Source organism: Papio anubis, chromosome 1 (genome assembly GCF_008728515.1).
Source record: "Papio anubis isolate 15944 chromosome 1, Panubis1.0, whole genome shotgun sequence".
Taxonomy (NCBI): domain Eukaryota; kingdom Metazoa; phylum Chordata; class Mammalia; order Primates; family Cercopithecidae; genus Papio; species Papio anubis.
This window is the reverse complement of record NC_044976.1, coordinates 34,058,341-34,074,995: the sequence shown is the minus strand read 5'-3', so window position 1 is coordinate 34,074,995 and position 16,655 is coordinate 34,058,341. Positions and strand designations below refer to the sequence as shown.

The window sequence follows — 16,655 nt, the reverse complement described above, 5'->3', positions numbered from 1 at the left end:
CCGTACCCGGCCGGAAAAATTCTTGAAGCAGTATTGATACAGTGCCCAGCAACGCTCTGTTGCTGGGATGAAGATATCAATAGAAAGTGACTGACAGACCCGGTGCAGTGGCTCACACCTGTAATCCCAGCATTTTGAGAGGCCAAGGTGGGAGGATGGCTTGAGCCCAGGAGTTTGAGACCAGCCTGGACAACATGGCAAAACACCATCTCTACAGAAATACAGAAATTAGCAGGGCATGGTGATGCGCACTTCCTGTAGTTCCTGCTATTCAGCAGGCTGAGGTGGCAGGATTGCTTGAGCCTGGGAGGTCAAGGCTGCAGGGAGCTATGATCATGTTACTGCACTCCAGCCTGGGTGACAGAGTGAGACCCTGTCTTAAAAAACTAAATAAAAAATAATTTAAAAAATAAGCCAGGCATGGTGGCTCACGCCTATAATTCCAGCACTTTGGGAGGCCAAGGCGGGCGGATCATGAGGTTAGGAGATTGAGACCATCCTGGCTAATGTGGTGAAACCCCGTCTCTACTAAAAATACAAAAAAATTAGCCGGGCAAGGTGGCGGGTGCCTGTAGTCTCAGCTACTCGGGAGGCTGAGGCAGGAGAATGGTGTGAACCCGGGAAGCGGAGCTTGCAGTGAGCCGAGATCGCACCACTGCGCTCCAGCCTGGGCGGCAGAGCGAGACTCTATACTCCACAAATAAATAAATAAATAAATAAATAAATAAATAAAGTGACTGACAGATAGTAGGCACCCAGTGTTAATCTCACTGCCTCTTCCTCCATCTCATGCCAAATTAGAATGAATTCTTTGAATAATTAAGTTTTTACTCTTCTGTGTTCCTAGCACCTAGGCAGAGCATGGCATGTACCCAGTTCATGATAAATGTTTGATAACTGATAAATATGGAGATAGTATACAGATGGAAAAAGCAACTGCCTTCTAGTAGAGTTATATGTAGAACTTTCTCCTCTGGCAAACTATAAATTCCCTAAGGAATTGTCCCTGCCATGACTTAGCAAAAGGGCTTTGCTGGTGAGAATTTTTCTAAAGATGAGACTGGATAGCCCTAGGTTGGATGAATTGGAGCAGCTTCTCCTCTGGAGAACTTAAGTCTTATAAAGTGTGTGGCCACACTGCCCTCTGGAGACTGCAGATTCTTCTCAAGCATTGCTTAAATAGATCTTCCCATTAAGAGCCATATCCAGAACTCCGATCAATCTTGTAAAAGTTTTCATATGTGAAGTGTTGCTGAAAAGCTCTTCTAAAATTCTCAAATAGCAATTTCTTTTTTAAAAGTTTTATTTTAGTTTTAATTGACACATAATAATTGTATACCAAATAGCAATTTTTAAAAATAGGGAGTCCCAAGAGTTAAAAACACAAAGTTTTTCCACTGTTCTTTGTAAAATTTCTCATACAGAGGAAATTGTTTTTAAAAAGCAACCACGTGTGTTGCCATTACAGTGTACTGTATACTTATTAGACAATTGACAGGAAAAACAACTTTTGGCACAAGAATGCCAATTTATTCCTTTTTTGGACACATAAACACAAAATATCCCTGCAGGCCAAAAAAAAAATTGCAAAATTTAAACGACCATCATCTTATCTCAACATGAGGATACAACCCCTCCCTTAATAGTTTAGAAAGTACCTCGTATTGCTAGAGACATACATCCAGTCCAAATTTAATAAAATACATTTTAAAACATTACAGGTCTAATAATATAGAAACAAAAATCACACCATTAGTCAAAGGAACAAATGCAAACATTTTCAGCCACTAGACATAGAAAGAGCATGAATATGTCAATAGCAAGGCATAAGAAAATGGTTAATCAATAACAAGATCTTTCCTTTAATTTTACAAGGAAAACTTCTTGGAGTTGAAACAGTATTGATACAATGCCCTCAGCCTCCACTTTCTTAAAATGAAAGCAGAGCTACCGCCTTGCTACTGAGCAAGAAAATATTACAGCACATTCACAAAAGGTCGTTAGGACAGGGTGAAGAGGGTGAGCCTTATTAAACAGTGGATTATATTTTCCCACTCTAAGGGTAGGCAGCTTTGCCAGGTAGGTAAGCTTTGATGGAGGCTGGGCACCAGATCCTAAAACACAGACCATATAGAACATATCTGCTTGAAAATCATCACCTTTGGAAGCAGCAAATAGAATTTACAGTAAGAATGAATATGTTCTGCTGCCCAGAACGCTGGTTGCATTAAGCCAGCTAATTCACTTTATAAGCCATTCAGGATTCAACAGCTAACAACACCACCACCAAAACATAATCGGTTCAACATTTGGGTCATCACCACTCTCTTAATGTCCCCTTTTTTTTTTTTTTTTTTTCGAGATGGAGTTTCGCTCTTGTTGCCCAGGCTGGAGTAATAGCTCACTGCACCGTCCACCTCCTGGGTTCAAACGATTCTCCTGCCTCAGCCTCCCGAGTAGCTGGGATTACAGGCATCCACCACCAGGCCCGGCTAATTTTTTGTATTTTTAGTAGAGATGGGGTTTCACCATGTTGGTCAGGCTGGTCTCGAACCCCGACCTCAGGTGATCCACCCACCTCAGCCTCCCAAAGTGCTGGAATTATAGGCGTGAGCCACCGCGCCCAGCCAATGTCCCCACTTCTTATCCCCAAATTATTATTCTTTAGCATTGCTACATTTAAATCTTTCACACCACATGACAGTGCCTAAACAGGCTGCATTTAAAAAACAAAAACCAAACCAAACCAAACAGCCTAAAACTACTTCTAGAGAATGCACACCTCCCATTGATTGACACATGCGTAACGACTCAGTCAGTCCCGAGGGGGTTACCTATTGAAATTGTCAAGCCGAGTTAAAGTAAAACCATGCATTCAGACTTGCTCGCAATCATATTGCTGCAACTCTGGTTCTGCAGTGATTAGCTCTTCAAGATTCACCCCTCAGCAAGTTTTTGCCAATAATCCCAGTTCTTCCAAATTTCTTCCCTTTTGTCCAAAATGACAGCATTGCACCTTTAGTGGTACTATTTTCTATAAAAATAGGCCTCCCGGCTTTTCTTCCACCACCACACCGATTTACCCCAGCGTGCCAGGACTGACTGAGGTCTTACAAGCTGTATTGTTCGAGGTCGAGCGTAGAGCAAGACAAGCTAATCAGGGATTTTGGAACATGGCCTTGCTCCCTGCTCCATACATGCCAGGAGATGGTGAGAAGTGACGCTTCCTCTGTGCATTATTAATAAGCAAGCCTGAGGCACTCAAGTGCAGGTGTGGTGCCCGCTGGCCAGCCAGCCAGCCACCAAGAGTTCTTCACATCTTGGATTCCTGCGAGTCCTCCTTCTCCTAAAAAAGCTTCCGTTTTTTCCTCCTCTTGGGTCCAGAGTGGCCATGCTGAAGGGTATTCTCTGTGCTCTCCCTGAACAAGTGTGAATAAAAGCAGCAGCCAGCCCCTCACCAACATGTCCTGATTTGTATTATCCAAGTGAGGTATTTGCAAAAAAAAAAAAAAAAAAAAAAGGAAAATTTTAAGAAATTAACATCTGCCATCTCTTCACTCCTGGCTATGTTGTGCTTCAGTTACAGAACTTGCTTTTCATCCCATTATCTGCAGGGATTAAGGACGTCTGCACTCATCTTAATGAGCAACAGGCCTCGATCGACATTATAAAACTCTCTCTCAGAGACCAGGCTCATCAGCAAACACAGGTGGCGCCATTGATCAACAGCACATGGAAATGTAAACTTCAATGTATTTACAAGTTTATTTAAATGACTGAAGAAAAACAGTGCTTTATATTGCTGGGATTTTGAGAAGGCTAGTTTACGAGATTTGAAACGTGTCATGAGTTCTAGCAAACACAATTCACCATCATTTCCCCACCAGCAGTTGCCAGGCAGGGGAGGCAAAATTGTTTTTACCCCATTGTGTCTATCTCTTTCCCTAGCGCCTTCCTCAGCCATATGGAGTGTGGCTCCAGGCCTTTTATCCCCTTTTCCATCCCTCACTCCTGATGTCCCGGATAGAGAATTACAAGTCAGTAAACTCTGGGCTGGGAAACACTGGCTGGAGCTACCAAGACACTATGTAACTGTTGTCCGTTCACAAAGTATTATCTACACTACATACAGAATACATTTTCCCCTACATTTTAACTGATGCTCGCTTAAGAGCAACTCCCTTTGTTGGGACAAGAAAGGAATCCCATCTCCCTGTGAGTGGAATTCAGAATCTATTAAGAAAAATCAACCTTTTCCACACAGTTTTAGTTTAATAAAAGGAAGGAAAACCCACCAAGTACATTTCAGGTCGAAAGAGAAGCAAAAAATTTGTACTGCAAGTAGTCGTGTGAGTTACCTTGATTCCCAGGAAAAGAAATTTTAAATGCTGGTACATTTTTGCAAGTTGCAGCATCACTCAATGTACCTTAAGGACTGGCAAAGCCTTTCCAATAAGGAAGCATCCTGGTTCTAGCTTATTTTAAAACAAAGTGACAGGACACCAACTGTGAATATAAAACAGGTAAAAATAATTCTTTAAAAAGGCATGGAAATATATGTCTTTTCTGATTGGTTTCAGAAATTGCCAGATTATGATATATAAGAAATAGCTGATAAAATCATACCGAAGTCTCATCTAGAAAACTACATTGTTGGGGAAGGAAGAGGAGAGACCTTAAAAAATGTTTATTGCCAAAGTTAAGTTTCTATGAGAAAAGTTTAAAAATCATTTAGATCTAACAAACCACACAGCAGCATAAAATGGGCACTTTTGAAAACTTGGAAAAATACTAAAAGCAATTTTTTTTTTCAAATGGGGGAAACATGAGTACTTTTATCATGGCAGTGTTATCTCTGTCACTGTGACATGCATTACATCTGTTTATGTCACACATTCACAAAAGTCGACCAAATAAGAGAACTGCCTGTTTGAATCTGCAGCCAAATATAGTGCAAATTGCCTGGCAGCGTGTACTTGCACCAGCACAAGTCTGCAGAGACCAATAAGATAAAGTAGTAAAACTAATAAAACTCTGTAACAAACTTTCAAAAATTAATGCTCATTAAAGGCATTTACAGTGGCAAAGTCAGAAATCTTCATTAAAAAGTCTATGGACCCACACAATTAAATAGTTACACTGAACTGAAGTAGATTGTTTGGTTTTTCTCTCCCACTTATGCATACACCCCACTCAATGACTACAGAAAAAAGGAATAATCTTCTTTTCTAAGACTAGAGGGATGCGGTGAACACCACAGCTAGCAAAATATTCCATAGAAACCCTTCTTGTAAAGTCCTTTAGAAAGTTCAGGCTGATCAGCCTTTGCACATTGAGGTAAAAATTCAGTCCAGTGCATCAGAAAAGATAATCTATGAGTATCTATTACTTTAAAAAAATGGCTCAATTTTGTTGACGCATCAGACAGTGCTGCAAAGTATAGATTCAGTGCAACTATTCCGAGCTGCTGGTAGAAGACCACCTGAAGTCAACTTGGCTCGATCTAGAGGCGGTAGGCATTTGAAACATTTTGAGGCTGCATGGGGTGCCAAATTGGTTGAGTTCTTTTTCTGAGACTCTCAGGCAAAATACATCGTGTGCTGGGTATCATGGTGGATTTGCACAGCCTTAGCCAAGGCCTGAGGATCCCGGCCGTTGCTCTGTCCTGACACATGACTGCCTTCCGCACTGTAAAGAGAATAAAACAAAACAAAACAAAGCAAAACAAACAAAGAAACAAACAAAAAACCAACAACAACAACAAAAACAAAAAACAGGTATAACAGAAGACCACTTCAAACTTCACACATTTCAAATAGCACAAACCGTACTAGATTCTAGAATATCTTAGGCTTAAGCTTTAGCTTCTTGAATAATTTGTTATGGTCCTCTAAACATCAGTTGGCTCAACTGAACTTCTTTAATGGGCTGCTGCAAGAATTAAATAATATAATGTCTGCAAAGACACAATCCTTAACAGTATCCATATAAAGATTTCCACTGCCCATTATGTCTAGCTAATTTCTTTAGGCTTCAGTCAAATGTCATTTTTCCCCACAGAAATCTTCTTTGACTTTAAGGTCCAGGTCAGAGCCACCTGGAACATGCTTTCACAGAATCCTATATTTTTCTTTCATGGTACTAAACACAATTGAAATTAAATTATTACTTGGGTAATTATTTATTTTCCCACTGGGATATAAACTCCAAGAAAGCAGCAACTTTGTCCACCTTGCTCACCACTGTATCCTTGGTGTCTAGCACATAATACCACAAAGTCTCAATAAACCATTAGTTGAAGGAGATTCCCAGCAAATGCTATTGTGCCACCAGTCTCTTCTTTTCTTCCCCTCACTAACTATATAACCTTGGACACATAATAACTCCTCTGAACTTTAGTCTTTTGGAGTAACAACAACAACTTCTAAACATACTACTTAAGGATACCATGTGATATAAAGGGCTTGACAAGCTGTAAATCCCCATTCCTCTTCTGACTTTCTCTTTAAGTGCTTATTATCCTTATCATCTAGGCTCAAAATCTTAGCCATCTTTTACTTCACCCTTTCCTCTGACACGCATATCCAATTAACTGTTAAGTCCTGTCTATTCTATCCTAGGAACAGCATTTTACATTTAACAAAGTCTTGTTCCAACATACTTTTGCAGCCTCATACCTGCTTGTTCCCCTTTACTATCCTCCAGCCAAAGAAAATTTGCTACCGTACAATCATGTCACTTGCTTTCTCTCCTTGTGTCCATTGTTCCCTCTGCCCTGAAAATTCTTTTCACTTTTTTGTAGAGCCAAATTCTACCCATCCAGCTATGAACTCTTCTCTAAAAGCCTCTCCTCTGGTGTCCCACTGCACTTTTATCTGTACTGACTTGGGCTACTTGTCAGTTGTATATTTGCTATACTGTCTCCCGTACTGAAATATAAAATCCCTGTGGACAAGAAATACGTCTTACTCATCTTAGTATTTCTAGCACCTAGTACAGTACTGGGCACACAGTCAATACCTAATAAATATGCCGAATAAATGAAAGCACATTACAGAATGGAAGGTACAAAGCCACAGCTGGACATGTTCCATAATAGTGTATTTTCAACCCTTACAGAAATAGACTTGCAGTGGAATGTCTACTATTTAGCAGCTGAATTCAGACTTGGGGAAGAGCCCAGAAACTGCTACACTTCACAGATGGTCATTCGGAAAAGAAAATTAATGCAGAGAGCTTGTTTAGCTATTTAATAGAAGCTCAGGAATAGGTCAAAATATCAGATTCTCTTATTCTCCCAAGATGCCTATTTGAGAGTGAGAATGGTCTGTGCCCCCACTCTCACATACCCATCCAGGTTCACTCTGGGGTATTTTTCCAGAATGTACCAAAAGCAAAGGGAACTGGTCAGGCCTCCTCACTTGCAGGAAGTGGAATCCACAGCCCTGTGACTGCTTTGACCGGAGCCAGGGTACTGTGTTGACCACTTTTTGAGGCTACTTAGGACCTGAGCAGAACTGAAATGCATTTGGCTCCATGGGAGAACCACAAGAAGCTCCAGATTAAACTCCTTTAGAGACACAACGCAAGTATAAACAGGCCTATGCACTTCTTGGACCAAAAGTCACATTACAAGCTCTCAGAGGCACATGCAACTTTATATGCTCCTTACAATTTAAACGCTGAGAGAAAGTTTAAATCCTTAAAAGAGTTTTCTATCGTAGCTCATTTTTTTTTAACATGCTACTAAAATATAAAGAGACTTTATTGTGCCTAAGAAACTTGCCTGTCATGATCTTTATCCACCAGATGATACCTTGCCCTAAATGCTACAAGCCGGGCATAATATGCAGGGGCTGGAATAGAGACTGAGCGAGTGCACCTCACATAGGTGTGACACAGCTGGTAAGTCAGTAGCTGGAGTTCATCTGCAGTGAAGCAGTTGTCATCCCACAAGACCTGGTAATGTGAGGGACGGCTAGTTCCCTGGGGAGAGAGTTTTATGATTAATTTGTTGTTGTTGTTGTTGTTGTTGTTGTTTGAGATGGAGTCTCACTCTGTCACCTAGGCTGGAATGCAGTAGCACGATCTTGGTTCACTGAAACCTCCGCCTCTGGAGTTCAAACGATTCTCCTGCCTCAGCCTCCCAAGTAGCTGGGACTATAAGTGCACGCCACCATGCCCAGCTAATTTTTGTATTTTTTAGTAGAGACAGGGTTTTGCCACATTGGTCAGGCTGGTCTCAAACTCCTGACCTCAGGTGATCTGCCCACTTCGGCCACCCGAAGTGCTTGGATTACAAGCGTGAGTCACCGTGCCTGGCCTGATTAATGTGTTTCTGACACGACACGAGAGGAGAAAATAATTGAAACCTACTCCTTAAACTCAGAAATACTTCTGCCTAGCACACCTACAAGCAGATACCTAGACCAAAAGATGACAATTCTAGGATACAAGCATTAACAAAGTTAGGCATGGTGTTAAATAACAAGTCCACTCAAGCTAGTTGCTGAATTTGCAGACATCTCCCTATCAAGTCAAAGATCTGAAGCAGCTTCCAAATTACCTGAATTCCTGCATGACTACAGAGGTAAAAGTCAAACTCAGATGGATGTGTGATGGTACTATCCACTGTAGTGCCTGCTGGTACATTGCCACTTTTCCCTACCTACAAAAAACCAAAAAAAGTCATTAGTCATCAAAGTACCAAACTGGGCTCAGGCCATTTTTTTCTTTTGTGTGTTAATTGGGAGCAAGCTGGTAAATCTCTCTTAAATTAAGTCTTGAAAATCACTTTCATTCAAGATGTTGAATCCTCTGTAACTTTCCCTTAGCCCAACCATTTTAACCTATAGTATTTTCACAAACAAATATGTTCCAGGATCTCTTCAGGAAGATACAGACAAAAAATATTTTACCTGTGGCTTTGGGCTACATTATTATTATGCATTTACAGATGACACAGTGGTATGTTCATAGAGGGGAAAAAACATTTAACATTTAAGATAGATAAACTTCCTGAGAAAGAAACAGTTTTATTCCTTTCTTGGAGTAAAAAAATATTCACAATTTTCAGTAAAAGTAAGATTAAGGAATCTTTAAACTGGTTTACCAGGTTCAACATAACTAATACTTTTTTTTTTTTTTTGAGACAGGGTCTCACTCTGTCACCCAGGCTGGAGTGCACTGGCAGGATCATAGCTCACTGCAGCCTTGGATTCCTGGACTCAAGGAATCCTTTCACCTCAGCCTCCTGAGTAGCTGGGGCTATAGGCACACATGCCATCATGTCTGGCTAATTTTTTTGGTTTTTTTTTGAGAGATGGGGTCTAATTTTGTTGCCCAGGCTGGACTCAAACTCCTGGGCTCAAGCAATTCTCCCACCTTGGCCTCCCAAAGTGCTAGGACTACAGGTATGAGCTATCACACCTGGCAATAGCAAACACTTTAATAATAATAATAATAAAAAGTCACTGGCAAATGGTTATCAGGAAGAAAGCACTGAAATGGGAACTAAAAAACCAGTTTCAGATCTAGGCCTAGCCTTGCAACTATATACCTTGAACAAAGCTTATTATCTTTACACCTCGATCTAATCATCTATAAAATTAGGTGATGTTCTCTTACCCTTTTAAAATTCCAAGCAAAAACCCTACAGACAAGATTTGAAAATCAAATTTCTAGGAAGGCAAGAGGGGAACTTCAGAAATGGATTACAAAGGAAGGAATTAAATCTTGCTATTTGGTCACCCTCTTCTGCTGTACAGCAGGGCTCAGTATGAACATGTTTATTTAGCATACAGGCACAAATGTGATGGGAGTTTATTTGGCTCCATTTTAACTATTGTTACCTTCAGCTGAAGATCGTACACCTATGCATACATAACTCTATGAGTACAGAAAAATCTCCTTCTATCAAATGTATATGTGATCTTGGGTTCCTAGCTGGATCAGAAGAAATCTAATTGAGTTACATTGGTTCTAGCATTTTTTTTTTTCCCCAAAGTGTGTTCTTTAGGAATATTAGTTTTGCAGGATGTGTTTAGGTAGTTTATGGTGGAACAAACCTGAGAAATATAGGGTCAAATTAAAGTTAAAAATATTTTTCTGGCCGGGCGCGGTGGCTCAAGCCTGTAATCCCAGCACTTTGGGAGGCCGAGACGGGCGGATCACGAGGTCAGGAGATCGAGACCATCCTGGCGAACACGGTGAAACCCCGTCTCTACTAAAAAATACAAAAAACTAGCCGGGCGAGGCGGCGGGCGCCTGTAGTCCCAGCTACTCGGGAGGCTGAGGCAGGAGAATGGCGTAAACTCGGGGGGCGGAGCTTGCAGTGAGCTGAGATCCGGCCACTGCACTCCAGCCCGGGCGACAGAGCCAGACTCCGTCTCAAAAAAAAAAAAAAAAAAAAAAAAAAAAAAAAAATATTTTTCTACTGTATGACTTCTCAAAACCTTTATTTAGTCATGTATAATCTTTAAGAGGGATATAGAGTATATAGCATTTTCTAAATTTATTTTACCCTTAAAAAAAATAAAAAAACTCTCTGGTTCTACACATGACAGCCTGAAGAGGTGATGCCTTGGAGAAAAGAGAATCCAGGCCTTTCAATTCACCAGTTATTGCTTGAGCACCCATGTGACTGCTAGGCTCTGCAGCAGATGTTGGGGATGACAGCCAGGGGCATCAAGAGAACTAATCAACTTGCCTTCTTGACTTCATGAAAAGTGTATACAATAAACTGTAACACAATGTGATACGGGCATATGGGAGCCATTGGGAAAAGGTGATGAGGAGGAAATAGGTGAGCCATGCCTTATAAGATAAGTAGGAGCTGAAAAGGGAAGTTGGGTAAAAAACAGGAAACACTCCAAATACCCCTAAACTCAAAAATGGATAAGAAAAATGGGGCTCATCCATATTATGAAATACTACTCAACAATAAAAAGCAGCAAATTACTGACATATACACAACTTGGATGAATCTCAAATGCCAGACTCAAAGGCTATGATTCTATTTATATGATGTGCTGGAAAAAGCAAAACTGTAGGAATAGAATACATATCAGTGGTTGCCAGGGGCTGGAAGTGAAGGAGAAAGGTTAACTACAAAAGGACACATAAGAATTTTTTGGTATGACAGAATGATTATACAGTCAGCCCTTGGTATCCACAGGTTCCGCATTCAGGAATTCAACCAACTGTGGATATTCTTTAAAAAGGTTTGGATATGCTAATTATACCCTGATTTGATCACTATACATTATTTGTATAAAAACTATGTAACCCATAAATGTGTACAATTATTATGTGTCAATTAAAAAATAAATAAAAATATAAATTTTAAAGACCTGACACAAATACAGAAAATTGTTAACATGTTTAAAAATTTAATTTTAATGTGAAAAAAATTAAAAACAATAAAACATAGCATTTACACTGTATTCAGTACTAAAGCAACCTAGAAAAATATTTAAAATAATTCAACAGTAAAAACGTATACACATTTTAAAATATAGTATAACAACTATTTAAGCCTTTACGTTGTATTAGGTATTATAAGTAATCTAGACATCTTTTAAAGCAAGCTTGTCCAACCCGCAGCCCACGAGCTGCATGCAGCCCAGGACAGCTTTGAATATGGCCCAATCCAAATTGGTAAACTTGGGCCGGGAGCAGTGGCTTTCATGCCTGTAATCCCAGCACTTTGGGAGGCCAAGGAGGGCAGATTACTTGAGGTCAGGAGTTCAAGACCAGCCTGGCCAACATGGAGAAACTCTCTCTACTAAAAATCCCAAAATTAGCTGGGCATGGTGGTGTGTGCCTGTAATCACAGTTACTCGGGAGGCTGAGGCAGGAGAATCACTTGAACCTGGGAGGCAGAGGTTGCAGTGAGCCAAGATTGAGCCATTGCACTCCAGCCTGGGCAACAGAGTGAGACTCAGTCTCAAAAAAAAAAAAAAACAAAAAAAAATTTGTAAACTTTCTTAAAACATTATGAGATTTGTTTGTGATTTTTTTTTTTTTTTTTTTTTTGTCCATCAGCTATGGTTAGTGTATTTTATCTGTGGTCCAAGACAATTCTTCTTCCAGTGTGGTCCAAGGAAGCCAAAAGATGGGACACCCCTGTTTTAAAATACATGGGAGGATGTGCATAGGTTATATATAATTACTATACCATTCTTGTTTTTTGAGATAGAGTCTTGCTATGTTGCTGAGACTTTTCTCAAACTCCTGGGCTCAAGTGATCCTATTGTCTCAGCTTCCTAAGTAGCTGGGACTACAGGTATGCACCACTACACCTAGCTAACTGTACCATTTTATATCAGGGACTTGAGCAAATGTGGATTTTGGTATCTGTAGGAGGTCCTGGAACCAATTCCCCATGGATTCTGAGGGATGACTGTATATTTTTATTGTGGTGATGGCTACAAAACTGTATGCATTTGTCAAAACTAGGGTCAGGCATGGTGGCTTATGCTTGTAATGCCAACACTTTGGGAGGCTGAGGCAGGAGGATCACTTGAGTCCAGGAGCTCAAGACCAAACTGGCGAACAAAGTTAGACCCTGTCCCTTAAAATATATATATATATATATATATTTTTTTTTTTAAATTAGCCAAGTATGGTGGCACTGGCCTGTAGTCACAGCTACTCAGGAGACTGAGATGGGAGGATCGCTTGAGCCTAGGAGGCCGAGGCTGCAATGAGCCATGATTATTGTTGTTTTGTTTTGTTTTTTTTGAGACGGAGTCTCGCTCTGTCGCCCAGGCTGGAGTGCAGTGGCCGGATCTCAGCTCACTGCAAGCTCCGCCTCCCGGGTTCACGCCATTCTCCTGCCTCAGCCTCCCGAGTAGCTGGGACTACAGGCGCCCGCCACCTCGCTCAGCTAGTTTTTTGTATTTTTTTAGTAGAGACGGGGTTTCACCGTGTTAGCCAGGATGGTCTCGATCTCCTGACCTCGTGATCCGCCCGTCTTGGCCTCCCAAAGTGCTGGGATTACAGGCTTGAGCCACCGCGCCCGGCCAATGAGCCATGATTATATACATCATTGCACTCCAGCCTAGGTGACAGGGCAAGACCATCTCAAAAAAATGAAAAACAACAACAAAAAGCTTACATATGCACTCAACTAAAACTAGACACTAAAAAATGAGGGTGTATTTTACTGTATCTATATTATACCTTAATAAAAATAATGAAGACAGTGGATGGAATGGATGCACTCGTTCCAGGGATAACTATGTACAGTGGATATGGGAAATGGAAGATGTATAAGGTTATAGTGAAAGACAAAATGAAAATGTTGTTTTGGCCACCTTGGGAAAACACTAAACACCACAGGAAAGCATTTGGTAAACAATGGGGAATACCTGAAGATTTCTGAGCAGTAGCATGGCACAATAGGATCTATGTTTTCACAGCAGGGTAGAGGATGCATTTGTGAAGAAAGAATGGAGACAGGGAGACTGCTAGGAGTCTCCTGCAATAAAACAGTTCTGCCTAGAGCGGCGGGAACATACAAGAGGAAGAACTGAGACAAGAGAGATTTCAGGGCAGAACACAGAGGACTATTTTCTTTTTCTTTTTTTTTTTTTTTTTTGAGACGGAGTCTTGCTCTGTCACCCAGGCTGGAGTGCTGTGGCCGGATCTCAGCTCACTGCAAGCTCCGCCTCCCGGGTTCCCGCCATTCTCCTGCCTCAGCCTCCGGAGTAGCTGGGACTACAGGCGCCCGCCACCTCGCCCGGCTAGTTTTTTTGTATTTTTTAGTAGAGACGGGGTTTCACCATGTTCGCCAGGATGGTCTCGATCTCCTGACCTCGTGATCCGCCCGTCTCGGCCTCCCAAAGTGCTGGGATTACAGGCTTGAGCCACAGCGCCCGGCGACTATTTTCTTTTTCTTTCTTTCTTTTTTTTTTTTGAGACAGAGTCTTGCTCTGTTACCCAGGCTGGAGTGCAATGGTGCAATCTTGGCTCACTGCAACCTTCACCTCCCAGGTTCAACCGATTCTCCTGCCTCATCCTCTTGAGTAGCTGGGATTACAGGTGCGTGCTACCACGCCCGGCTAATTTTTGTATTTTTAGTAGAGGCGGGGTTTTACCATGTTGGCCAGGTTGGTCTCGAACTCCTGACCTCAGGTGATCCACCCGCCTTGGCCTCCCAAAGTGCTGGGATCACAGGCGTGCACCGCCGTGCCTGGTCTTTTTAAATTTTTTTTTCTTTTTTTGAGACAGAGTTTCACTCTTGTTGCCCAAGCTGGAGTACAGTTGCACAAACTCCTGACCTCAGGTGATTCACCCGTCTTGGCCTCCCAAAGTGCTGCGATTACAGGCGTGAGCCACCACGCCTGGCCCACAGAGGACTATTTTCTAAATGCGTATGAAGGGACTGGAAATGGGGAAAAGAATTTAGAGACAACTCTGAAGTTTCTAGCTTGGCTGACTTAATATACAGTGATGCCAAGTAATACAATAAAAGGAAAATTGGGGAGGAATAGGTTTTGGATGGGGATAAAACAATAAATAGAAGGTTTAGACATGCTTTGCTTGAAATGCCTGTGGTAGATTGTATTATTGGTGCCAAATATTCCCATGCCCCTGCCTGGGGCAGGATTATACATCCACACCCAATTATCTCAGGAGTGACTTTCTTTGGCTGATAAAATGTGGCCTGAAATGTGTTACTTCTGGGCCAGCACATGGCTTGTCATGTATCTTTTTTCCTCTCTGCTAGGATGACTGGCAATGTTCCAAATAGATGCTTGTCAGCCTAGGTTCCAAAGGGAGGACAGCAGGGTCACAGCTGCAGCAGAGCCACAATTAAGGTGTAATGTGACCATGAAACAAGTCTTTGTAAGCCCCTAAGATTTGGGTTTTTGTTGTTGGCCTATCTTGACTGATGCAGTGCCCATAGAGAATCTAAGCAAATATGTCTGGTCGATAACTGGGAGTACAGACCAGGAGCTGAATAGAGTAGATTGGGGCTGGAAATACAGATTTAGAAATCTATAAGCAAGGGAATTAGCCCAGAAAAGTGGATGACACTATAGAGAGGGCTGAAGTTGAGAAGAGAAGAGAGAGAAGTATGAAATGCCAGGAAATATCAGTGTTTAATGGACAGAAGGAGAAAGAGGAATCAAAAAAGTCTGATTACAGGCCGGGCGCGGTGGCTCACATCTGTAATCCCAGCACTTTGGGAGGCCGAGGTGGGTGAATCACTTGAGGTCAGGAGTTCAAGACCAGTCTGGCCAACATAGTGAAATCCCGTCTCTACAACAAATACAAAAATTAGCTGGGCATGGTGGTGCGTGCCTGTAATCCCAACTACTTGGTAGGCTAAGGCAGGAGAATCATTTGAACCTGGGAGGCAGAGGTTGCAGTGAGCCGAGATTGTGACAGAGTGAAACTCCATCTCAAAAAAAAAAAAAAAAGTCTGATTACAGAGGTGGGTAGTAAGGCTGGAAAGTCATTTTGCTAAGGCCAAATAAGGCAATCATTGTCTTAAGTGCTACAAAGAAGTCAGTGTGGGAATCTGACAAAGTATCTCTAGATTTGAAATGAGCAAGTCATTGAGACAACAACTTCAATGGCGTCACTGAAATTGAAGTCAGGCTACAGAAAAAGTATGATCTACATACAGAAAGTACAGATAGAAAGTCAAGTGATTGTTTTTCTCAAAGTTTAGTCATGAAAGGAAGAAAAGATAAGGCAGCAGCGAGACTGAGGGAGAAGCAGGGTGAGGTGAACTCAGGAGGATTTAAGCCACCTTTAGAGGGCGAGAAGGAGGCAATAGAACACGAAAGAGTGAAGTTTTGAAAAATAATGTAGGCTGGGTGCGGTGGCTCAAGCCTGTAATCCCAGCACTTTGGGAGGCCGAGGCGGGCGGATCACGAGGTCAGGAGATCAAGACCATCCTGGCTAACCCAGTGAAACCCCGTCTCTACTAAAAAATACAAAAAAAACTAGCCGGGCGAGGTGGCGGGCGCCTGTAGTCCCAGCTACTTGGGAGGCTGAGGCAGGAGAATGGCGTGAATCCGGGAGGCAGAGCTTGCAGTGAGCTGAGATCCGGCCACTGCACTCCAGCCTGGGCGACAGAGTGAGACTCCTTCTCAAAAAAAAAAAGAAAATAATAATAATAATGTGGCGCCCTGGCTCAAGCCTGTAATCCCAGCACTTTGGGAGGCCGAGATGGACGGATCACGAGGTCAGGAGATCGAGACCATCCTGGCTAACACGGTGAAACCCCGTCTCTACTAAAAAAATACAAAAAGCTAGCCAGGCGAGGTGGCGGGCGCCTGTAGTCCCAGCTACTCGGGAGGCTGAGGCAGGAGAATGGCGCAAACCCGGGAGGCGGAGCTTGCAGTGAACTGAGATCCGGCCACTGCACTCCAGCCTGGGCGACAGAGCGAGACTCCGTCTCAAAAAAAAAAAAAAAAAAAGTGTAATTTACCAAGTAAGGCTCTAGAGAAGTCAGAAGTCAGGAGGGATTAGGATTGAAAGCATAGGATGGGGGAAAGAAAGCATAGGTGGAGAGATACGAGGAAGGAGATAAGAAAATACAAGATGTAACTGAGTTTGAAAGTAGAGGAGAGGCAGCTGAGAAAATTCTTGCCTTTTAGATCTTGTTTTTGGAGGGAAATAGACAATAGGACTTT

General features: G+C 42.0%; 1 protein-coding gene across 5 annotated transcripts in view; it reads right to left on the bottom strand.

Annotated features, from left to right (window-relative positions):
• Nucleotides 1–1,502: 1,502 nt before the first annotated feature.
• Nucleotides 1,503–16,655, bottom strand: part of AGO4 (argonaute RISC component 4) — a 53,470-nt gene continuing 38,317 nt past the window's right edge. For 2 of the 5 annotated variants that reach the window (XM_009204706.4, XM_009204700.4), the window contains exons 16-18: nucleotides 8,567–8,668; nucleotides 7,787–7,986; nucleotides 3,742–5,688 (exon numbers count right to left, since the gene is read on the bottom strand). In XM_009204706.4, coding sequence (XP_009202970.1) covers nucleotides 5,580–5,688; nucleotides 7,787–7,986; nucleotides 8,567–8,668 — 411 coding nt within the window. In that variant the 3' untranslated portion in view covers nucleotides 3,742–5,579. Of the gene's footprint in view, nucleotides 5,689–7,786; nucleotides 7,987–8,566; nucleotides 8,669–16,655 lie in introns of all 5 variants that reach the window. The other 3 variants (XR_004184172.1, XM_031666873.1, XM_031666885.1) reach the window with 3 other exon arrangements.